Source organism: Schistocerca gregaria, chromosome 2, assembly GCF_023897955.1.
Source record: "Schistocerca gregaria isolate iqSchGreg1 chromosome 2, iqSchGreg1.2, whole genome shotgun sequence".
In the NCBI taxonomy this organism is placed as follows: domain Eukaryota; kingdom Metazoa; phylum Arthropoda; class Insecta; order Orthoptera; family Acrididae; genus Schistocerca; species Schistocerca gregaria.
Window position 1 is genome coordinate 91,732,644 of NC_064921.1, and position 26,537 is coordinate 91,759,180.

Genomic DNA, 26,537 nt, shown 5'->3' on the forward strand with positions numbered 1-26,537 from the left:
ATTACAACAGGGACACGGTTGTGGGACCATTCGTCATAAATATTGCTGAGTCTGATTGATCTACGTTGAACAGTGAGGACAACGGCGTGGATTTCTGGTTGTGAAGTATGTAAGTACCAATTACTGCTACTTATGACTTTATTTGTGAGACTGTGACTGCAGCAACACAAAAAATTAGTGGAAGCTCAAGTTTCATCATTGACCTCATAACAATGCTATTTTCTTCATAAAACATATATTAAGTACACATACTATAATGCCATAGCAGGTTGCACAACGAAAGAAAATTAGCTTTTAGTAACATATCAAATGATCTGTTTCTGATATCTTTATGATCACATTATTAAAACTTGAAAATGCTTTAAAAGTATTCGATCACTATGGATGCCTAATGGAAGCAATGCAAAAATTCGTTTGATTAACAAAACAAATCGTTGTCGTTCAAAAGACAGAACATTAAACATTAACAGTATTTAAAGAAACAATGAAGCTACATCATGATTACTGACAAAATAGTGTGTGTATCGCCTTGAGATTGAAGCTCTTCCGTCTGTGTTTTCTTTACAAATAAACTGCTCTTTTGGAAGGGATCCGCCTTGAGCAAAACACAATTGTTTCTTTTTGTGCTATCACCCAGAGACATTGCGTTGAGGTTTCAGCGTCATCACTGGGCTTTCATTTGCTTTCTGTTATACAAAAACTTTTGCATATGTATCTTGTTACCACAGACAATGGTTTCCTGGTTTTTTATGTTTTTCTTTACAGCTGTTTTACTTTCAGGGTATGTGGTCTTCAAGCTTGTAGAACTCAATGTACAGAATTGTTTGTGTTTGGAGTTGGTCGTTTACTGTGCAGTAATTGGCTTTCCTATGCAGTGTCAACATGAACTCCGTTAAACCTGTACTAAGTTCTAACAGAAAAGAGGCTCAAATGGCTCTGAGCACTATGGGACTTAACAGCTGTGGTCATCAGTCCCCTAGAACTTAGAACTACTTAAACCTAACTAACCTAAGTACATCACAAACATCCATGCCCGAGGCAGGATTCGAACCTGCGACCATAGCAGCCGCGCAGTTCCGGACTGTGCGCCTAGAAGCGCAAGACCACCGCAGCTGGCCAGAAAAGAGGGGTAACAGGGAAAGTTAGCCACAAAGGAAGTAGGGACTCCCAGACCAGATCCGTTGTCTGATAAAGTGACGAAATCAAATAAGTGTGACTACAAGCAAACATTTAACAAAGAAGTGTATAATAAGTGTAAGTTGTTGAGTGGGTGCAATGTAAGAATGCCTGATTTTCAGCCTCGAAATAAATTTGTTAAGTAATATATGTATTAGGGATCTTGTACATTTGTCCGAAAACATAAAAAATGCATGAAAATCCCACTCACACACAAATGTAAAATGGAGAGTAGTGAAAGCTTATACATTATTTCATTCTTGCCTTAAACTGTACTTAATGATGTACAAGACAACAAAATTCCACAAAACAATTCTTCCTTTTTTTCACGCATAATTCTGGACTCTCATATTTATCTGGATTTAAGAATGTGTGAACACCCGGAATGTATACCTATGAGACGCCACTGGTATCAATCACAATTTTTGAGGTTAATGCAAAACTTCATAATGTAATATCACTGACTGACAATGCATTGCATTTTGATATGATACTTCAACAGTTGTCCACTTCATAAGCCATCTGCTCAGTACAAAGTGAGCTCCTTTGGAGCAGTTTGCCTGAAATGTGAGACACTACCTACTATGCTTTTACTTGCCACTCAGTCCTCCTAAAACAAAACCAAGAAGGAGAAGAAGAAGAAGATTCACTGTCATTACCTGAGAATGTACTTTTTCTGGAAATCTATTGTAAAATCCACAGACAAAGTAAAATCCGTGGACATAAACACAGTGTACTATCCATACCTGGGCACCAAGCTGACTCTCCTGAGATGATGAACTGCCTTTCCTAACCACAAGGGGCCCCATTCTTGTTCCAACTCTGCATCGAGTAAAGTCTCTCCTTCGTCGCTTACTGCGATGTGTTCGTCCTCTTGTTACATTAACTGTAGGAAGTGGTGTTGCTCTTGTTTTCCGAGTTGCTGTTACTTCTGCTATTTGAACCGAAACTTGTGAATCCAACGAATGGCGACGTGACTCTACCGACACCCTGAAAAGTGACATCATAAGAAGAGAATCTAGAAATTTTTATTGAACAATTAAGAGGCTAATTTACTTATAATTTTTTTCTTGTGCACTGCTTCAAAATTTATAGTACTCAAGTAAAATATTAATACAGTATTCCAATTAGGTGTATGAAAGACCATTCCAAAAGCTTTGAGAATGACTGGATTCTTGTGCACTGTCCCACTTCCAAAACAGACACTGGAAATATCTAGTCTAATGTAATGCTGCAGTTTCCAATAATAAACAACATTTAGAATTGATGGAAGGGCTTCCATTGTTCATGTTCCACTCTGTATTCAGTTAACAGTCACTCATCCCTATGTGCTAAGTTTTTCTGATTTTGAAATGGGTGATAAGTATACATTTACTGTCCCACATGATTACATTTGGAGATCCTTCTCTTTCCATTCTTTCAAATGCTCAGCTTATTTATGTGCAGAAGACATTTTCATTAAGATACAAGTAGCTTGATGTACCCTTGCACCAGCTTAGAATTGCAGCATCTACACTCCTGGAAATGGAAAAAAGAACACATTGACACCGGTGTGTCAGACCCACCATACTTGCTCCTGACACTGCGAGACGGCTGTACAAGCTATGATCACACGCACGGCACAGCGGACACACCAGGAACCGCGGTGTTGGCCGTCGAATGGCACTAGCTGCGCAGCATTTGTGCACCGCCGCCGTCAGTGTCAGCCAGTTTGCCGTGGCATACGGAGCTCCATCGCAGTCTTTAACACTGGTAGCATGCCGCGACAGCGTGGACGTGAACCGTATGTGCAATTAACGGACTTTGAGCAAGGGCGTATAGTAGGCATGCGGGAGGCTGGGTGGACGTACCGCTGAATTGCTCAACACGTGGGGCGTGAGGTCTCCACAGTCCATCGATGTTGTCGCCAGTGGTCGCGGAAGGTGCACATGCCCGTCGACCTGGGACCGGACCGCAGCGACGCATGGATGCACGCCAAGACCGTAGGATCCTACGCAGTGCCGTAGGGGACCGCACCGCCACTTCCCAGCAAATTAGGGACACTGTTGTTCGTGGGGTATCGGCGAGGACCATTCGCAACCGTCTCCATGAAGCTGGGCTACGGTCCCGCACACCGTTAGGCCGTCTTCCGCTCACGCGCCAACATCGTGCAGCCCGCCTCCAGTGGAGTCGCGACAGGTGTGAATGGAGGGACGAATGGAGACGTGTTGTCTTCAGCGATGAGAGTCGCTTCTGCCTTGGTGCCAATGATGGTCGTATGCGTGTTTGTCACTGTGCAGGTGAGCGCCACAATCAGGACTGCATACGACCGAGGCACACAGGGCCAACACCCGGCATCATGGTGTGGGGAGCGATCTCCTACACTGGCCGTACACCTCTGGTGATCGTCGAGGGGACACTGAATAGTGCACAGTACATCCAAACCGTCATCGAACCCATCGTTCTACCATTCCTAGACAGGCAAGGGAACTTGCTGTTCCAACAGGACAATGCACGTCCGCATGTATCCCGTGCCACCCAACGTGCTCTAGAAGGTGTAAGTCAACTACCCTGGCCAGCAAGATCTCCGGATCTGTCCCCCGTTGAGCATGTTTGGGACTGGATGAAGCGTCATCTCACGCGGTCTGCACGTCCAGCACGAACGCTGGTCCAACTGAGGCGCCAGGTGGAAATGGCATGGCAAGCCGTTCCACAGGACTACATCCAGCATCTCTACGATCGTCTCCATGGGAGAATAGCAGCCTGCATTGCTGCGAAAGGTGGATATACACTGTACTAGTGCCGACATTGTGCATGCTCTGTTGCCTGTGTCTATGTGCCTGTGGTTCTGTCAGTGTGATCATGTGATGTATCTGACCCCAGGAATGTGTCATTAAAGTTTCCCCTTCCTGGGACAATGAATTCACGGTGTTCTTATTTCAATTTCCAGGTGTATTAACACAATTTATGTACTGTTGGGACTGGATTAATGGTCACCTCTCAAGATTTTACACATAAATCTTCATATGAGGACAATCTGTCATTTACATATCACCATATAATTCCAGCAACACATGTTTCAGTGTTTGAAATTTTATCAACAGACACTTTTTTTTACTGCTTTTGAGCTGCCAGAACCAGACCTATGCTCAACATCATAAGTGGTGATGTAATATTTCTACACTAAGAAGCAAAACTGCAGTAATGTATCTGGATGTTTGCGATGAATCTTGTCCACCAAAAGTGGAAATAACAAGATACATTGGCAAAAATGGTGTGAAGGTCCTTTGCTGTAAATGGATGCAGCAGCATAAGCACAGAAAAGAAGGTACGGCAATTGTTATGCCTGAGTAACTTTTGTAAAATTTATATAAAACTCCCGAAGTGGCCTTAAGAGGTCTTGCATGTTATCTCATTTGACGATAAAAATGCACCTTCCCAGAGGTCAGCAGCTCACAGAGTCTGACACAGGTTGAACTATTCAAGGGGTAGGGACATGCCAGCCTGTAAAGAAAACTATACTTGGCACCAATGGCAAAGCATCGTTTTTTGTAGGGTAAGCTCAGAATTACAAATTTTGTAAAACAAAATCTTAAAACAAATCCTCTAAAACAGAAACACTTGAAAATTAACTTTCTACTAAGCTGAAATTACTACAGAAACTGTTATAAATAAATGCATAAAAATATTAAACAGCTGCACAGTCATAAAAATATAACACATAGTAACACACCGTTGCATCTTCTTATAAATTTGTTCAATCCTCCTGCCCTTGTTCTGACCATAAACATCGATGACTCAAGATACAAAATCCTGCTGATTGGTTGAAGATTTCACAGTTCCCTCTTCTACAGCCAAAATCGGCAAGTTTTACAATCTGTCATTGTGTTGCAAATGTAGGCTTTTACACATATCTGTGTATGTATGGATGTGTGTGAGTGTGTGTGTGTGTGTGTGTGTGTGTGTGTGTGTGTGTGTGTGTGTGTGTGTGTGTTATTTTATTGTGCCTGTCTATCGGCGCTTTCCCGATTGGTAAGTCTTGGAATCTTTGTTTTTAATACACTTTTACACATTTTAATATACTTATGCTTCTTTTGCAAGATGCAGTGGTTGCTGGACTTGCAAGAACCAACAACAGTGATTTCACACATTCAGAGAACATGTTTTTTAATCCATGGCTTATATTGGATGGTCCTGAGGCTCTAGATGTTTATTCTCACTGCTGTAAATAAACATAAGTTCTCTTTTCAGTTTTTCATTGTCAATAAATAATATATTTTAAGTAGTTTTTCAGCTTCAACTTTACATATTTTCCATTTACAAGTTCTGAAAAATCTGTGTCATGAAAGTCCTGGAATCTAGTTTTGATGTTTACTAGTACTGTGTCAGTTATTTTGAATATTAGCCTTATCAATTTCTGAATACTTACTTCTGTTTCATTAAAATTAATTTCAGATACTCCTGCTGAATTTATAAGGCTCTTAGCTTCCATTATGCATTTCAAAATAATTTCCTCACATTTTCATCTTTCACCAGCCGTTTTATTTTGCAAGATGTCAAACAAGATACTTGTATGCTTCAAAATTGAATTGTACAGCTGCATCAGAAAAAGAAAAGGTCATCCAGTAAACTACTTAGCCCAACTGCTTGATGTAAAGAATTATCATCCCACCCTTCATTGTTTACCACATCATTAAATGTTGCTCTCAGGTCTGTACAGTGAAAAATAATGGTTTGTACAGTGCCTGAATAAAGAGTTCACATTGTTTAACAACGACCTGGTAGTTTAAATCCCCTTTCCCTAGAAGTTAACTTTTTTTACTGGAATGGCTAAAAATGCATGAAACCCTGATAGACTTGTCATAAAAATGTCTGCAAAAAAGCTAGAACAAAAGATTTTAGGCGTTCCTGCTAGTAGTGCCAGTGCTGAATGTAATTTCAGTCACACAGGACTTCTTGTTTACAGAAAAAGGCATACAAAAGTTCTCAAAATGTGAATGACATTTGGCTTTTACACTTATTTTGTAATTTTCTCACCACAATCGTTTACTGTATAAATGCACACTTTTCTTTTACTTATTTTTCCTCTTCATGTACAAGGTGAGTAAATAATGAACTCTTTTCTGCAGGAAACATGAGCTTCCTACATGTGCCCTTATACAAACAGATCGTTTATGTTAGCCAAGTTTGTAATAGCAGTATATTTTTAGTATTTCTCATTCAATCTTCTGTATGGAACTACAGAAGAGCATGTGACATACTGTGCCACAGCAAATTACCACGGCAACCTGAATTTGACCTACATACTTGGTTAGGTTGGTTCAAGCTAGATGAGGTAAGTATTGCAGTATAGATGTAGACATAATGGCCTGAGTCTGGCTGTGGCTCAAAAACTGTTGGCTGGCTGAACTGTACATGCAATCCTGGAGGACTGCACAGGCTTCTTCGGCTGAGATAGGACTGCAAGCAGACAGCATATCTAAGAAAGGACAGCCCACCTGTGGTGGGCTGTGGCACTCGAGCAATCTGGTGTGCATGGCTCTGCTTCGGACATTGATGAATCCACAGCAAATCACAGATCTGTCTGCCATATGAGTTTCTTTCTTTGCAAAATGAAATAACTCATTTGAAGATAGCATTTAGAGGTCCTGCAAATTATTATTTCTGCCTACAAAATGGTCTTGAGTAATCTCTCAATGAAGGAATATCATGAATCCTTCACTGAATGATTTGAGGGAATACATCAATATACATACCAGAAAGAGGGGAATTTCGAGAAAAAGCAGTACATGGAACAGACATGATTTTCTCAAAATCTTTAGCATTCTATTCTTTTCACATATTACCCAATACAATGTGGTAATTACTCTTAGTTCACAAAAAAATCTGAAACTTATTGTATGAAAGTCTGTACTACATCTGAATAAAAGACAAACTGAATTATAAAATCAACATCAGTTATTAAAGTCCTCCAGGCATTTCAAGGTTTGTCACCCTCATCTGCAGGGCAAGGGTGGGACACCACTGAAATGTGTGATGTACATTTTATAGACAAATGACTGACACAGATAACCTTTAATTTGTTTCATGTTTTAAACATGCACATACTTTAAGTCCTCAACAGACACAATAAGGGAAAATCTTAATAAACAAAAAAGGGGGAAGAAGAAGAATAAAAAAGGCATGTAAGTGGTCAGTTCTTACGGCAGAGTGCTTCTACCACCACATACAAATTTTTCAAGTTTATTTTCAGTATACACAACAAAAAACACAGTTTTTTACTTCTCATATCTCCTCTGCTGGTGTCTTATAAACCCTTTGTGGCTGCTTTCACATACACATTGTTGCATGAGCAATCTAATAGCATATAACCTTAAACCAAATGTTTTAACGTATGTTTAGGGTATGAATATTTTCTGAAAGGCCACTGTTCAGCCCAATTACACAACATTATGCAACTGCAGATGACATATAACCATAGTTTCTGTTTTTCTTCTCACAATGCCATTCAGAGTTTATTGGATTTCATCAGTTGTCATAACTGAGACTTCATTTAATACAACAATTTTGGGCTTATTTGAATATATAACTACTAGATTACTGTACCATAAGTACAAAACATAGCTGCAAAGTAAATTGAAACAACAAGTTCATAATTACTGGCAGAAGAACAGGACAAAATACTGTACACAAAGAAGAACTGTAGACTGTATCCCTAATTATACTGCCATAATTATTATAAACTGTATGGTTTGTATAAATTCCCAATTGCAAGCTCTAATGGTTTGTGGTGGTACCACTAAGGAAAAGAATTCCCGTCTGGAAGTGTATCATTACATGCAAAAATAACAAACATACAAAATAATGTATTCCACTTTTGCCCACCAACAGCACAAAAGAACAAAAGTAATTTACTTAATCCTGATAACAGTTAAATTTTCAACCATTTAACTATTGTAAATAAACATCACAGTTTTGCCACCGGATGACATGCGAATTCCACAATATTTCCTCGGAGCAACTGTACGATATCTTCGTGTGGTTGAACTTTGCTGATGGCTAGGTACAACTGATGGTACCCGCACGTCAATGCCTCTGTATATAGAACATGCACATGAAGAAAGTGCAGGCACAGAAATCGTGCATGTGCAATGATTTTCAGATAGATGGCACCATACTCAAATGCTCTCTGCCGAATAAATGTGTATAAGATTTGTCAGTGTGGGGCAACATTTATAGACCAGGCATGTCTCTCAGTACAGCCACCACACATTAACAAGAAATCTTCATTATAAATATGTATAAGATTCCTTGTCAATGTGGGGTGGCATATATAGGCCAGACATGTCTCTCAGTACAAGAATGCTGCGATGGACATCAGTGTCATACACGCTCACGCCAACTGGAGAAGTTGGCAATAGCAGAACACAGTCTGAATACAGGAACAATGAAAAGACAGAAGTTTCATCTCCAGCATCATCTTTCTGGGATTGCATCATTAAGGAATAAATACATATCTGCACAACTGAGAACCTCATCAACAGGGATGTGAAATTTCAAATGAGCACAGTCCAGAATTGGCTGCTATTAAATCATGACAGGAAGATGAAGATTTTTTAGTAACAGCCTCATCATAACATTGGTCTAGGATGATCTTTTAGTGAGTAACATCTGGCCCTACTGTTAGTAAACACCACTTAGGCTGCACTGTTAGTAAACATAGCATACAGTGCATACACAGGAGGGTCACTCTGCGATTTTCGGCAGATGGCGTTTGAGTATGGAGCCATCTATCTGCAAATCATTGCACATGAGCAATTTCTGAGCCTGCACATTCTTCACACGTGTGTTCTATGTACAGGGGCATCGACATGCAGATACCATTAGTCGTACTTAGCCACCTGAAGATGTCAGACAGTTGCTCCAAGGAAATATTGTGGAACTTGCACAACGTAATCTGGCAGCAAACCCAATGCTTACTACCGACAAACAAACAAAATTAATAGTATTCATGATTTACATTAAATATCCTTTGCTTCTTACTGTACTGATGGTTTATATCCTGTTCCACGACTAAAAGTGTAGTTAGCATTAGGCATTACCAGTGTTACAACATTAATTAGTTTGTTACATATATGACAAAGACCAAAGCCATGGTGATTTACTATTGTTTTTAAATCCAGCAAATGTGGGAATGTAGAATATACATTGATGAGCCAAAATATTATGACTGTCTGCTAGATCATGTATTGCTCCACCTTTAGAAAGCAATAAAGCAGCAGGTCTGCATGGCATGAATTTCTTGGTAGGCTTCCAGAGATATGTGGCACCAGATGTCGACTAACAGGGTGTGCAACTGCCGTAAATTACAGACTGGTTGGTTGTGGGCATGGAGCTGACACCTGATAGTGTACCAGATGATGTGTTCCACTGGGTACAGGTAATGTGAATTTAGTGCCCAAGACATGAACATCTGTTCACTGTCATGCTGCTCAAACCATTGTAGCATGATTACAGCCTTGTGAAATGCACATTTAAACTGCTGGAAGATGTCATCAACCAAGAAGGAATGCAGGTGGTCCACAACTGTCTTGGTGCCTTTGATTAGTACCCCAAGTCCCATGGATGCCCAGGTAAATGTCCCCCACAGCATTATATTGTCCCCACCAAAGTGAGTACATGACTCAGCACATGTTTCGAGAAGCCATTTGCTTGGATGACAGCATGGCCTCAACCCAGTGTAACAAGAAATGTGATTCATCTGACCAAAGAAAATGTTTCAGTTGATCTATGGTACAAACTCAATGATTCCATGATCACTACAATCTCAGCTGACGTCACTGGATCAACATGGGAACATGTAAAGATTTTCTACTGTCGGTAGTAAACCCCATGTTCAACAATGTGTGCTGAATGATGCTCTCCAAAACACTTGTTGCTGCATCAGCATAGTACTCTGCCATCAGATCTGCCACAGTTTGCCACCTATCCCACTTTACAGAGCAGGCAAGCATCTCACCCTCATGTTTTATTAGTGGATTAGCGGCACCAACGGCCTCGCCCCAGCGGTAACACCTGTTCCTATCAGATCACTGATATTAAGCACTGTCGGGCTTGGCTACCTTTTGGATTGGCCACTGTCTGGGTCTGCTGAGTGCTGTTGGCAGGTGAGGTGCACTCAGCCCTTGTGAGGCCAATTGAGGAGCTATTTGTCTGAGAAGTAGCGGCACTGGTCACAAAAATTCAGAGAGCGGTGGATGATGAGCACATGCCCCTCTGCATCTGCACCTGGTGATGGCTAAGGGCTGACGATGACATAGAATTCAGTCAGTACCACTGGGCCTTCAAGGCCTGTACAGATATATATATATATTTTTTACTAACAACACCTTTTCGCCTACTACTGGTTTCACCATTCTTTGACCATTTTCCGTAGATGCTTGCAACAGCAGTTCTGTTGTTCCTGAGTCACTTGTGCTGGGGCGCCATGACATAACATTCTGCCCTTATATCACTGGAATTCCCCATCTGTTGTGTTTATCATCTCTACAATGATTCCCTCATTCATTTGTGCTTCACTTGTTTACTTTCCTTACTGCTTCACGTCTCTACAACACCACCACACACATTCAGTCTCATGATGTGCAGTGGGCATAATGTTTGGGCCCCAACAGATTATTAATGTATATATTTGCTTCTACAGTAAATAAAAAGTGTACTCCTGAACACGATCTCCTCATTACAAGCACCATATGTATATAACCGAAATTTGGAAACCCCTATATTATAGCCATAGTTATTTACAACAACATTTACAAAAACCCACATCCTTTCGTCTTTCCCTCTCCTTCCCTCTTTCCTGAAGAAGCTAGTAATGGTGTGTGTGTGTGTGTGTGTGTGTGTGTGTGTGTGTGTGTGTGTGTGTGTGTGTGTGTGTGTTTGTTTTGTTCATTGTGCCTGTCTGCCGGCGCTTTCCCGCTTGGTAAGTCTTGGAATCTTTGTTTTTAATATATTTTTCTCATGTGGAAGTTTCTTTCTATTTTATTTACAACAACATATTAAGATATACTATGTGTTAAAGATACTTACTTTCGGACGCTGTAACTAATTTCAGAATCAAAAGAGTTTCTTCTCTGACTTGACATGGATCCAGTTGTTGCACCAATCAAGGCACCACGACGTGTCATCAGTTTGGGAAGAGCAGCAGCCCATGTTGAACTTAAGTCCTGGGATGCCATGCTATTCACATCAAAGTTCAAGCCTGTGAGCAAACAGTGTTGTGCAGACAATTTTGGCATTGAGGATTGTCATTAAATATCTTTATTTACGTGCAGTGACAGAGGAAAAAAAGTTGTTGTACCAAAGCAAAAGGAAGTGTTCTTTATAAACAAGCCTGATAACTTTTTGTTTCTTACGTATCTGTTTATAAATATAACTGATAAACATACCCACTGGATCTTCATGTGTGCTATGAAAGCTTAATGATAGCCGACCATCATTATTGAGAGCTTTTCGTTTTGCAAAGGCTTGTGCAATGACTTTATGCTTTTTCAGTCTTACTGGCTCCTCATAACCATTATTAAGCACTCTGAAATACAATGTAAATATGTGTGTTTTATTTTATGTATAAAGGTAATGCGTCTTGTGGTTGTACATAGTACAATCTTTAAGTAACTATTTTGTGAGAAAACTTAAAATGTATCGTAAAAATTCAGATAATTTAATGATAAATCCTGAACCCTCTCTTCTTATTTTGACCTTTAACAATTTAAAAAGATTTGTAATTTCACAAAGAACACTGGCTGTATACAGTATTATCCTGAAATTCTGATCATGACAAATTTTTCAATAGTAGCAACAGCGCATATCAAAAGCACGAGAATTCTATACCATTTCTCACAAAAATAAACGGAGGTTTCCACACTCTCAATCAGATTCCTTGTCAGCCAGGTGTTCTTACTTTATGTCATTAACAAAAACAATTTTTCTTACCTTCTTAGAAATCTCTTCCACGTATGTATTGTAGACCCTGTCCAGATCCATGAAGACATTACTATTCCAGCAGCAAATACAGTAAGTACATGAAGTTGCATTATTGCTAAGCTCGGACGGGACTCCATTCGACACTTGTCCTTGTTTCCATTATTGACAGAACCACCACCAATAATCTTGCAGCTTTTAGAAAAAGAACTATTGTCAGTATTATTTTTGCTTATGAATATATAAAACACAGTTACTTTCAATTCAAATATCACTTGTCAGTTGTATGCTATATGAAACTGAGAAACCAGTAAGCATGTAAGTAAGTGTGTAGTGAAACTCATCTATGTCTGCACAATGGCTGTGTGCAGCAATCATGTTATAGATTTTAATGAATGTATGATCTGCCTCAAAGTAGAAATAATCACAGTTTAGCTCTCAGATTAAGACATTTTATCTACTATGTCATGTTGCCAATGAAAAGTATCTGCACATTCATCATGAAGTCACAACAACTGTAACAACTTAGTTTTTTCCCTGCATCTCGGACTTGGTGTGTTCTCCAATTTCCAGATGCATTTCTGAACGCAGTTAAAAAGTCCACGTGATCTCGAATTGCCTTTAATCCACATAAACTCTTACAGCGGGCAATTTTGCTAGCTCCTCTAAATGAAATTCTTATTTTTTCTGACAATGAAAATAAGAAAATTTACAACATCCATGAAACACCTACCTCTTCTGTTGCCTCCAGCCTAGCAACGAGAAATACCTCACTGAAAAACTATACTGCTCTTATTGTGTACCTCTTATTTAGGTACCTATATGTTGCTATGGATGTGCTCATCAAACTTAGTTTGCAGGCACAACAAGAGAGGCATTGTGCATCATGCAGAGCTTTACGTTTAGAATTCTGAGAGTGTACATACCAAGAACAGTCAGGTAACCTATTACTTTCTCCCACAAATATCTCACAAAATGACTACAACAGCAAAATCAGATAAATCTGAGGTCCTGTGGAGACCAGCCGACACTCATTCTTCTAGCAGTCAATTTGCAAGTGTATTACGACAGGAGGGAAATGACAGCAGTATCAGAAGTGCCCTCTGCCACACACCACAAATTTGATTGCAGAGTATAGAAGTAGACAGAGCTCTGATGGCATATGGCTGTTCTTCAGTATATTACTTTCAGAAGCCATTATTGATGAGAACCAGAAATATCAATTTTTGGTTTTGTACAAGGAACATTAGAACCTTACTTCAGGTTCTCAAGACCTACAAAAAAAAAAAAATTGGGCTCTGTCAAAGATATGGACAGAATTAGAAAACATTGTAAGGGCAGGGAGCTTTATATAAGTTACGTATATTAAAATGAGCATTTCACATTTTGAGGCAATTTTACAGCAAATTATTCACAGGCAGCATAGGACAAAAGCACTTGGTGGAAATGACAGGAAGTAAATCACCAATTGCATTATAATTTATGTTGCCTCATATTCATACAGAAGACACAATTCTCACAGGAGTAAATTAACTGGGAGATAGCTTGGCAGATATCTTTCATGTGTACTGATAAAACAATACTTTTAAATCAGCATAAATATAGTGGAAAGTGCAAAAATTGCCTGAAGACTTTATTAATTACTATATATTATTATATTTGTTAATAAAACTTTAGTTTCCTCCCATTTCCTACTGCTTCTCATAAACCAATATTAATCCAGACACAATTTTTTTAAAAAATTACCTTCACTGAACACTGCAACAGCAACTTTTACAAGGCAAATCACATTCAGGTCCCTAATTACTCCAGCAGCCAGACAGCTGATGAGAAACTCAAATTATTGGCCACTAAATTAACTGAATTCTTTCCAATGATAGCTAAAATTAATGTTAGTAAAAGGACCATGGAAAGAAGATCCATTAGATTTACTTCAACAAACATTGCTTACTCCACCAGCAAATATCAGTTTTGCCAAATCAATGTTAAAGAGGTCATAAATACCAATGAGTTCAGTGAAAATCAATAACTCTTCTGGCTTTGATGACATTTTCACCAAAATACTGTAATCCTATGTGCTGACATAATAGTCCCCCCCCCCCTCCCCCCCAAATTATCTCTGTAATAAGTCAAAGTGAAGCTCCTGAAAGACTGAAATATGCAGTGTTAAAAATAATTTATAAAAGTGCAGATAAGCAAGTGATCTTTAGTTACAGACACTTCTCTGTCCATCTAAGTGCACTCTAATGCTCATAAAGGATTATCTACAGAGAAAGTGATATAAACATCACAACTCTTCTGACAGAAACAAACAAGAAAACAAATCATGTTTGCATTATCTGTGATCTTGAACATAAAATTCTACATGGGTAGACACTTTTTAACAACAAAAAACAACGAATTACTCTAACAAATAATACCACGACAATATAACAAAATTCAAAATTATGAAACATTAAATATGTGGCCCAAAGGTTCAGTAATTGGCTCACTGCTGTTCTTGACATGAGTAAATGATTCAGCTGGGATACTGGAACAGTCTTAAAAACTATGATGTTTATGGCTGTTACACGTGTATTAATACAGAGTTCAAATATATCCATACCACATAAACTGAGAAGAGTAGGGAATGATGGTAACAACTGGTTCACAACAAACAGTTTAATTCTCAATATTTCAAAAACTGCTTTTATGCAATTACAAATAAATAAAAATTACTTACACATCACAGAAATAAAGATAAATGTCATACACTAGTTGAAACTTTATATGTCAATTTTCTAGGCATCCAGATAGATAACAAACTAAAGTAGCAGTAGAACACGGATAAGTTAACCAAAAAACTCATTTCTGCCTGTTTTGCACTTAGAACTCCCTCTCTCTGTAATGATCTTGCACTTAATATTGCACTGTGGCATAATCTTCTGGGGCGCAATGCAACTTACGTTAAAAATTTATCTATTCATCAGAAAAGGTTATAAAAAGATACAAATGTTACATGACTCACCACACAGAGAAGGTGCTGAGTCACAGACAAGCACAATGAAAAAGACTGCTAAACATTTAATCTTTTGGACAAAAATTCTCCTTGTGAAATAGAACAAACACAAACACACACACACACACACACACACACACACACACACACATTCATACAAGTACAACTCGAACATACATGCCCACTGTCTCCGGGCTCTGGGGCCCGACTGGGAATGTGTGACACCAGCAGCAATTTTCTGGGGTGGGTGCTTCGGAGTAAGGAGGAAGCATAGGGTGGGGAGGGCAAGGGGTAACAGGGTAGGAGTGGGGAAAGATGCTGTGCTGCCTGTAGGAATGTGCAGGGATGTGATGGATGTGGGGACAGGATGTGCTGCTAAATCCAGTTGTGTGGGAGGGGGAGGGGTGGAGGGATGTGGTCCAGCTGTCTCTTGGCCACAATTTGGCGGTGACTGTTCATGTGGACAAACAGCCTGTTAGTTGTCACACCCACATAGAAAGCAGTACAGCTGTTTCAGCTTAGTTTATGTATCACACAGCAGCTCTCACAGGTACTCCTGTCTTCAATAGGGTGCGAGATGCCTTATCTCTCCAGTCACCTACCACTTCCCATATACCCACTGTCCAGCTGCAAAGGTGCACTCCTCTCATGACTCAGTACTGTCCACAGCCTAAGTAACTGAATCACATTCTTTGCCAGGGTTTTGACTACCGTATTTACTCAAATCTAAGCCGCACCTGAAAAATGAGACTCGAAATCAAGGAAAAAAAAAAATTTCCCGAATCTAAGCCGCACATGAAATTTGAGATTCAAAATTCAAGGGGAGAGAAAAGTTTTAGGCCGCACCTCGAAACAATGTTGGTCCATTGTAATACGAGACACAATTTAGGTTGAATGAATGACGATACAGCTACAGTAGTTTGTTTTGAGTCGTAAGCTTAGCAGTTAAGCTTTACCAGGTAGCCATTGCTATGCGTCAGGCACTCCGTCCGTATTTATACGGGTACCCTTCCTTTTTCATGTGCTTCGTTTGGTCTGAATTTTTTCTTTGATATGATAAGTGCCGTTCTCTTTGTTATAGGTGTTTACGTCACTCTAAACTAAAAATGTATTACTATACTGTGTCATGCATTGTTTGTTTCATTCTGTGTTTACGGCCTGTCGTCGCTCGCAGCAGGGCTTGCTTGCTTTGTGCATGCTACCGAAGCTAAAAAAAAGAGAAGAAGAAAAGAAAAAAAAGGGGGGGGGGAGGAATCGTCTCATTAGCGAAACAATGGCAAGAGACTGCTATTTGTTGTTACTTACACTACTGCTTTCTTTGATAATGATCAACAAGAACCAAATAATAGAATGTGTATGATAGAAGATGTTGTGAATGAGAGCTTAGCAGAAATTTTTCTCCGTTTGAAAATCTTTGCAGGTGCCTCTTTAGTACATTACATTCTGCACAGAAATTAGAGTCATCTTAGATTTAAAAATCTAGTCAATTGCCGTGCTTCATTTCTGACTGTATCACTATTAGGCACAAGAATAATACGAATATAAACACGACATGATATGTATATTCTTCCGCGATTGCTGTTGTCTCACTCTAGTTTCGTACTTTATTAGGCAGACAGGTCTTAAATGAGATAGCAGCAAACAGGAAAGAACACATGGCGAAATGTTTATATTTGTATTATTCTTATAATGAAGAGAATATTGCATGTGATTCACAATTCATAAAAGTTCCTATTAGCAACCATCTCTTCTCACAGGTAAGAAAAAATTCAGAACATAGAGTTGGCCATATTGACAAACATCCCAAACAGTCTTGCCAGTCGGATTTTCGTAGTACATTGAAATGCTGCTAAATTCGAAGATGAACTATACTTAATTTGTATTTACTTCGTTGGATAATGTACGAAAATGCACTGGTCGAAACTCGGGGCAGGGAAAAAAAAGTTTGTCTTCCACCTTTTTTTTTTTTAATTTATTTACTGACGCACAGGTTTTGCCGCCAATATATATCATTGTGCCTGCAAAGCACGCCTGTGTAGCACTACATATATTCGACGGCAGAAGTTAGTTGTGGCGGCACCTACCAACATTTTTCAGAACTTCGCTTACTTTGCACTCGATTCTAAGCCGCAGGCGGTTTTTTGGATTACAAAAACCAGATAAAAAGTGCGGTTTAGAGTCGAGTAAATACGGTAACTCTCTTCATTCCATCAAATAGTGAATTTCCCTCACACCCCTCCTACAGTGGTATTCCACCGCCCACCAAAATTACACAATGCCTTCTCCATCCACACACCTGCTCCAGCACTCCAACCCCTTGCCTCATATCCCCGTAACTGACCTAGATGCAACACCTGTTCCATACATCCTTCCACTATCACTCACTCCAGTCCGGTCACAAGCATCTCCTACCCTATCAAAGGTAGGGCTACATGCAGGGCTACATGTGAAAGCAGCCATGTGATATATAAACTAAGCTGCAACCACTGTGCTGTTTTTCATGTGGGCATGACAACTAACAATCTGTCTTTTCTGCATAAATGGCCAGCACCAAACTGTGGGAAAGAGACAGCTGGACCACCAAATTGCTGAACATGCTGCTCAACAAGATGCACTTCACTTCAATGACTGCTTCACAGTCTGCACCATCTGGATTCCTACAACACACACCAGCTTTTCTGAATGCCATAAATGGGAACTCCCTACAACAAACATACCCTTTGTTCCCTTATCCTTCACCCCCGTCCCAGGCCACATCCTTCACCAGTCTCTGTCCTCTTCCGTGCTTCCACTCCAGCACTACACAAGCCTTCTATTCCAACAATGCACCTACTAGTATTTACCCCGTCTTTACCCCCCCCCCCCTCCCTCCTCCTCTCAGTACAACCACTTGACTCTGCATATAGCAGCCCATCCTGCCCTCTCCCGCCCCTCATCACGCCCCTGCTTGCTCCCACATGCAGTGCAGCATTTTCCCCTACTGCTACCCTGCTATCTGCCCCCTTACGACCACATTCCAACTCCTTACCCCCACCACCCATCCCAGCAGGTTGCTGCTCACATCAGTCACAGTTCACATTCAGAACCAAGTGCCTCGAGGTAGTGGCCAAGTGTTTATGTGTGTTATGAATTTTCTATTTCAAAGGACTTTTACGTCCAAAAGTTTGAATGTTTAGCAGTCTTTTTCACTGTGCCCCTCTGGAACTGCATGCCTCGTCTATGCGCTGAGTAGCAATCTAACCTTTTAATATTTCGTTATTCCATCCTGGACTTTCCACTGTCAGAATACTGCATAAAGTTGATAACTGAACAGCCTGTAGTTAAGCTTCTTCAGGGCCTTTGGGATTATTACCCTCACATTTACCACAATTACTCCCCTACTGTATTTGTGATTAATAATACGAATGAATTTAAGGTGAATTCTGAATTTCACAACCACAATACTGCCAACAAAAATAATCTCCATATTGTCTATGTCCTCCTCTGTATAATCTATATATTTCTTTAAAAAAAGTAGAAGTGTTCTGGTGTAAAAGTATGTAACAAGTTGCTGATAAACACCATGCAGACACCAGAAAATTTGAGACCCACAAAGATTTTAAACTGCAGTATAACAGTACCTTGTTAGCCACTGCTTCTATAATTTGTCAAAATATCTGGATTCCAGGATGTAGATTATGACTAACACTAATATTCATAGTACATGGATTTTTAACCATACCAGTTCATAAACAGCTGATAGTGTTCTTTGAAATCAATGAAGTTACATATGCGCCTAAGATGTAGTAGCAGACCAGGAGCCAAGTCGTGAAAGAAGAGGAGTGGCTGTTTTCCCAAAGTAGCAGCTTTCCATTTTCTCCTCTCATGTAGGCCTACAGAGGATGAAATGTCAATTTAGATCCTCACATTCTACTGTTTCCTCTTCCCTTCCTTCCAGTACTCCTCTATCCTTTCACTGTGTTGCTTTTTCCTCTCCTCAGTCAAGGGGGAACCTGTTTCTTTTCCTTCTTATCCTGTAATCCTTCCATGTGTAACACTTTTAGACTAAAATAGCCCACATCTGTCTTTTCTTCTTCTCTTATATTGTTTTTTGTTAACATTTGCTACCTCTTGCATCCAAAAGGTACTCAGACAATTTACATTTTTTTAAATGTTCTTTATGACACGATGAGCTCTTGCCATCCTGTACATTCTTTTGTCTAAAGCAGATTTTCTAAGCCATTTTCTTGTACTACCTTCTCCCATTTTTTTCCTTGTTCTATTTAACCAATAACTATCACTAAAAATTTTGGAAATTATAGAATATTTTATGTTTGGGAATTTTTTTTACAAGTAAATAGAGATTCTTATGCCTATTTTGTTGGTTACCTCCCCAAGAGATTGATTTACATCATCACATTTGTTAGATTGCATGAAAGTGTAACAAAATTGCCAGCAAATTCCAAATAATTTACTTGAAAACCTACGATGTTTCTCCCCAGCACGACAGGTGAAATTTTATGTTACAGCAAATTTTGATTCCAGATTCTTAAAAGTTTCTGTGAACACATTTGAAAAGAATGGGACATAAACCACTGCCCGTGTCTCACTTTCCTCGTTAACACAAGGGTGATCCCAAAAGCAAGGTCTCTAATTTTTTTTTAAATGTAGAGAAATGTTTATTTACAATAAGTTGTACATAGTTTTGAAGCTTCCAACATTTTCCTATTTCTCCATGTAATTGCCATTTCAATTGACGCATTTTTGTATGCCCATGTCATACCAGGCCACAGCCATGTTATAGAAGAAGCGTCGCATCTCTTCTTTCACCTAACTGTTGTCACTAAAGTGCCTTCCAGCCATGAGTTCTTTCAACTTGGGAAACAAGTGGTAGTCAATGGGTGCTAAGTGCGGACTGTTGGGTGGATGGTTGATGATGTCCCAACCAAACCGTTGAAGAAGATCCACAATTTGATGGGCAATGTGGGGGTGGGCATTGTCATGGAGAAGGCTTACACCCTTGCTCAGTATAACTCTTCTTCAGTTCTGAAATGTCTGTATGAGCTTTTTAATGTCTGACAATACCTGTTGGCACTTGTTGTTGTTCCAGGAATCACGAAGTTGACCAACAATATCCCGTTTCAATCCCAAAATACAGTTGCCATGACTTTGCTAGCAGACTGTGTGCTTTTGAATTTTTGCGGCTTGCATGAATCAGAATGCCGCCACTCACACAATTGTTGTTTGGTCTCAGATGTGAAGCAGAAAGCCAAAGTTTCATCACCCAAGACTACTGAATCCAATAGCTTGTCCTTTTCATCTACATAGCATTGCAGAAATTAGTAGTAAGTTTCAACACACTGCCGTTTGTGGCCTATCAGCATTCTAATGACCCATCTTGCAGACACCTTCTGGAATTTCAACACTTCAGTCAAAGTCAGGAGAATGATGCTTCAAGAAATCTCAGCAACAACATCGCAGAGCTCATTGGAAGTGATACGCCGATCTTGAAACAAGTTTTGTTCAACCTTTGTGATTGTCTGTTCGGGAATTGGCAGTGTCCCAATTTTTTCCATGTCACAAATTTCAGTACGACCACCTGCCAACTGTATACACCACTTGTGGACATTTTTGACATCCATGCACGACTCTTCACACACTTCTGTCAACTGTGATGAATGTCGATTTGTTTAACACATTTTGCACTCAAAAACTGAATAACCCCACAAACTTCGCACCTGGTGGTAGTGGCTAATGGGAGCTCCATTGTAACTGACTGCCAAGCCAAGACTGAAAGCTCCAGCAGTTGTGCTGTGGTCTCTGTAGAGAGTGGAGGGAGCAAGGAAAAAAACAGCATGCCCAACAGCCACAAAAGTAGCTTCCCTGTGCCCCTAGTGTTTTGGAGATCTTATTTTTGGGATTACGCTTGTATATACAAAGCTCACCAGACAAAATATTGACCACCTCCTTGAAAGCACATACTGGTCACTTTGGATTTTTGTAGAAGTGTAGGTGCTGAACTGGTACCAGGCAGTCATGTGACCCTCCACTGCTGACGATGTTGTGTCAGTGATGTGACATGTCACTCCTGGTCAGAGCAAAAAGGTGGTCAACATGGAGATGTGACACAACAGCAGTCGGAAATAGTCATTTTGTTTGGATGGGTCCACGACAACACAGTGAATGGAGTTGCCCAATTTGTTGGTGCATCAATGCATACAGTCCAACGCATCTACAAGGTATGATGTACCACTCACAGCTAGGTAACATGGTGTATGAACGGTGCTAATAAAAATTTCCAAACCGCTAGAGATTGGAGATGAGTGCCACATCTTGACAATGATGGTCAGTTTCAAACTTGACAGAAATTGCTGCTGTCAGTGAATGCACGTCCACCTCAATCAATTACATTACCGCGCGAACATTGCCAAGGGAACTGCCTGCAATGGACATTTGCAGTCAGGTTCCTCTCAAAGGACCACTATTTACATTTCTTCACTTCTTTAATGGATCAAACAACACAGAAACTGGATGATAACTAACTTGAGGTGTGCAGTATGGTCCAATGAATCCCAAATTTGGCTCTTTTCAAATGATGCAAAGCACTGAGTGCACCAATGGACTGATGAGGTGTTTAGCTCACAGTGAGTGGTTGGTGAAGTTCAGGATGGAGGTGGCTCTGTCACGTTACAAGGGTGTTTTTCTTTCCATGACTTAGGTCGACTCATTCAGGTCATTGTGAACATGAACTAAAATGTATGTTCCAACAGTCATGTTTTGCAGCATGCAACTGGCTGGTCAGGCTGGCAGCTATGCCCGCAGTGCAGATGACGGGGTCAACAGTAAATATAGCACGGTTTGTCGCATCACTTATTTCTAACATACGTAACACAAAAACTTAAAAAGAAAAGTAAACTACTCTTGTGTATTAAGCAAGGAGAAGCTGGAACTGCCTCCTTTCATTGTTCAAGCATTTCTGAGACATGCTTTGGAAACTGCTCATTACACTCTGCAGTTCCCTCTGAGAATGCAGCAATTTCTTCACAAATGTTAACTTTAAGTTCATCTAAAGTGTGTTGGATTTGATTTGTATACTTTCATTTATAATCCCCCCACGTCGAGCTAAAGAAAACTTGGGGTCTAACTCTCAGGAACAAAGAGGCCACATGTTGCTAGTTGTTAGTGATACAGTAACTCTATCTTGAAATACAGCATGAGAAGTAGGCAGTGTATGCTGTCTCAGATATTTTTTTTTTTTTTTTTTGGGGGGGGGGGGGGGGGGTGATGCTCCAAAATGTTTTCCACTTACATCTCACTGTTAATTGTTCCCTGGAAAAAAATTGGTTCTAAAATTCTCCTATTTAATGATCATACAGGGGTGCCTCATATATTAAGTTAGACTTTTCAGAAATGCAATCATGGTTATTTTGTGGATTGATGTATCCACTTTGGTGGAACCATGATTCACCTGAAAAGTTAGGTCAGGGGCAATGTCTCCATCACGCACACTATTCAAAATCAAATTACGAAACCATAACCTTCCTGCAGGGTGACCAAGTTTAACTTCTTGCACTGCAGTTATTTTATGAGGCCATAACTTCGGTAACTTTTGTAGCCATTTGAACAGAACCATATGAAATTCCCTTTTGCTAAGATGTCAAACTGATTTTGTAGGGACCATTCCAGAGCATGCCCAATGTTATTCAGTTTCTCCTGCAAGTACTGCATGTGGCTATGTTTTCTGTCAAGAACACTTCCTGTTCCATGAAATTTATTTATCAATCAATGAATTGTACTCCAATTTGGAAATTGAACATCAGAAAATATCTCTTAAATAATCTCCTTACTGCATGTTCTGATTCTGTAAACACATGTCAACCATACATGAAGACTCTTTGCTAAACAGAATACTTGTATTTTGCTGTTTCGTTTGAAACACTTTTGCTCAATATAGGGTACTGCATTGCCTAACAAACACTTGTTATTTATTCAAGATTTCTACACAAATTAAGGCCTTGCAGTGGAGGCAGTGCGTGATGGAGACATTGCCCCTGACCTAACTTTTCAGGTGAATCATGGTTCCACCAAAGTGGATACATCAATCCACAAAATAACCATGATTGCATTTCTGAAAAGTCTAACTTAATACTCCCTGCCAGTGCTACCAATGGGTGCCGAAAAAAAAATCGCTGCCAAGCGGTTGCATTAAGGATTGTCATCCCTTACATCATTATGATGGTTATGCTAAGGACACTATTGTTTTCCAAGATGAAGCAGCTGTAATCACAGGGCTGCATGTATGTGTTCCCAGTTTGATGTACACACAAACACTTTATCACACCTCAGCTGCTCCACTAAATTACCTGATCTAAATCATATGGAAAATATCTGGGACTATTTGGATCAGCAGGTGAAACATAGCACTCAAAATTCCTGCAATTTAGTAGCTCTTTGGGATCTATTCATAAATGACTTGCAGACACCATTTCTTCACCAAACTGGGGTCATTATCAATGCCAGATGCTGTGTTACACACTATTTATTAGTGTGTTGTCTCCTAGAGGGGTGCTTACTTTTGAAGTTTCCTGGCAAATTAAAACCGTGTGCCAGACTGAGACTCGAACTCGGGAACTTTGCCTTTCATGAGCAAGTGCTCTACTGGCTGAGCTACTCATGGACGACTCTCAACCCATCCTCACAGCTTTCCTTTCAGCAGTACCCCATCTCCTACCTTCTGTGCTTACTCTTGCCCAGTATGCTTATTTCCTTCCATATCTCTCTTCTATAAAATGCAATGCCTCTCAAGGCAACACAGTTTATTACTTACAAAAAGATTATTTTACTACCCTATTATTTAAGCCTCACATCAGACAAGGTAAAACTGGGCAAAACTAACATTGGCAGTCATCTAAAATTGAATGTAATTTTTTCCTGCAGTGATAAAGACCTGTTATACATAGCTACGTACATGTCTTTTTTGTGAAGGGCCATCAACAATATTTACAACCTTTTCTATAATAATCTGTTGACATTGGTCTGAAAGAATAGATCAAGAATACTGCTTGGCAATAAAATCACTTAAAATTATATAAAAGAACATACTTACACGATATACTTTCTGAAACTATAATTCCACTTAGCCTGATTTCTGTATTCATAGACATGGCAGGTGAATGTAACTAATACCAGTACAAGAAGGAAGAGGGAAAAAAGTCCCATTCGAACAATGGTTTCCCTGATTTTTGCACTTGCTGTTGGAGAAATTATATCATGGCTCCCAATTTTCAGCCTTATGAGAGTTACCAAACCTGCAAAAGAAATATAGCGTAGAGTAAACATCAATAATTTTCTCGTGAAGGAATGAGATATTAGTGTGACAAAATAATTTTTCCTCTAATACTATTGGAAGATATCAGCAACAAATAGGTATAGTTGCATTTTAACTAAATACTCAGTGAATCCATGATATTTTCTTCCTGTGTTTTTCACACTGACCCATTCAATATTTAATGCTGTCAAAGATTGAGAGTCTGTGGGAGCAACATTAACATAAGATCAAAGTTGATTGTAAGCATCACTGTTATTTAACATGATAAAAATTGCCCCTCCCACTACCTTCCTATTAATGATATCACACCTAAATTACTACAGGCCCTGCAATATCTCCATTACACAGGACTTCAGTTGTACCACATACTTATGACAGGAGACTGATTAAAACCAGTACAAGAAGAAAGAGAGGAAAAAAGTCAATGGCTTCATTGTTCTATTTCATCTGACCCAAGTTCATTAGTGATATAACATTCACAGGTTTTAGATCTTTCACAAACTGTCCAGTCTTCTCCAAAATGCATACAGGAAGTGTTCAACAAACGTTTTAAAATTTTCTGTTCATCACTCATCACGCAACTAGTTAGATCTACTCACTAATAGTCTCTTATATGTGGGGAGGGGAGGGGGAGAGAGAGAGAGAGAGAGAGAGAGAGAGAGAGAGAGAGAGAGAGAGAGAGAGAGAGAGAGAGAGAGAGAGAGAGAGAGTGTGGGGGGGGGGGGGGGGGGGGGAGGAGAAACTACTGTAACAAACTTCCTTTTTAAAATTTCCAAGTTTCCCATAACTAAGCTAATACTTGTAAATTTAAAAGTAGTTTGTAGGTGCAAGAATGCAGTATGAGAGCAATCCATATTTTCTGAAACTTCCTGGCAGACCATAACTGTGTGCTGGATCGAGACTCAAACTCGGGACCTTTGCCTTTTGCGGGCAAGTGCACATATAGCACTTGCCTGTGAAAGCCAAAGATCCCAAGTTCGAGTCTCTGCCTGGCACACAGTTCTGATCTGGCACGAAGTTTCATATTAGTGCACACTCCACTGCAGAGTGAAAATCTCATTCTGGGCTTTTCTGGTCTGTCCTACTGTACTCTCTCTTTTGAATTCCAATTCTCTTATCCAAGATGTTCAAGATTTCTATTCTGCACCAGTTCCACTTTCACAACACAAACTACTACCTTTTGACAAAGTCACCCCACTTACAAAATTTACCTGAATACTACCTCTAAAAGACCCAACTTGATTTATCATCCAGTAAATTTTATTGTTTATACAAGGCACTTGTGTTTAAAAGAGCTCATTCAGTCTCTTAACAATATTAATTCAAGTGAGACACTTCTTTATATATCATAAAGGTCTTGTACACCATCACATTTTGACTCTAATTTTTTGAAGATATACCTCATAAAATACACATTACAAAGTATTGTGCTGTTGAAATTATCGAACACTTCACCACAGCTCAGTTAGTGGAGGAATGATTACATTGTTTAGTTTATATTCATTGAGGCTAGATGCTGTTTTCCTTCTGTTTACTTAATTACTGTCACATGTTGCAAAATGGCTACACTACTGCAGAAATCATTTTGTGTTCTCGAGTTAGCAAAGAGTAGTTCCATGATTAGACTGCAAAGGAGTTTCTGGTTGGTGCACCAACTGATCCTCCAAATGGGTGGTATCGATAGTTTCTACACACAGGATGTTAAGGGAACAGTTCTGGGTGCCCCGTGTTTCCAACAAAAATGATGCGCAAATCCAAACCACTTTCCAACATTCTCCTACAAAATCAACTCATCATGTCAGCCAAGAGTTACAACTGTCTAACAACTTGGCATTTTTGAGTCATCAGCTGGTTATAAAGACACACAAGTAACAGCTGTTACAGGCTCTGTCATAACAACAAGCGCATATGTGGTTTTTCTGATGAGCTTCAGAATGCTATTGATAATGATAACACTTTTGCACAATGCATCATGTTCATTGACAAAGTGACATTTCATCTTATAGGGAAAGTGGACAAACACAATGTTTCAATTTGGGGCCTACACAACACTGAATATGTAAGAGATTCTCCCAAAGTCAATGTGTTTTGTGCAAT

The 26,537-nt window shown here is 39.6% G+C and overlaps 1 protein-coding gene across 1 annotated transcript in view; it reads right to left on the reverse strand.

Moving 5' to 3' along the window:
• LOC126336402 (smoothened homolog) overlaps window positions 1-26,537 on the reverse strand; it is a 104,548-nt gene that overhangs the window by 15,854 nt on the left and 62,157 nt on the right. Inside the window, exons 8-12 of the mRNA XM_050000087.1 lie at window positions 24,219-24,420; window positions 12,148-12,330; window positions 11,604-11,743; window positions 11,245-11,416; window positions 1,923-2,166 (exon numbers count right to left, since the gene is read on the reverse strand). Coding sequence (XP_049856044.1) covers window positions 1,923-2,166; window positions 11,245-11,416; window positions 11,604-11,743; window positions 12,148-12,330; window positions 24,219-24,420 — 941 coding nt within the window. The remainder of the gene's footprint in view (window positions 1-1,922; window positions 2,167-11,244; window positions 11,417-11,603; window positions 11,744-12,147; window positions 12,331-24,218; window positions 24,421-26,537) is intronic.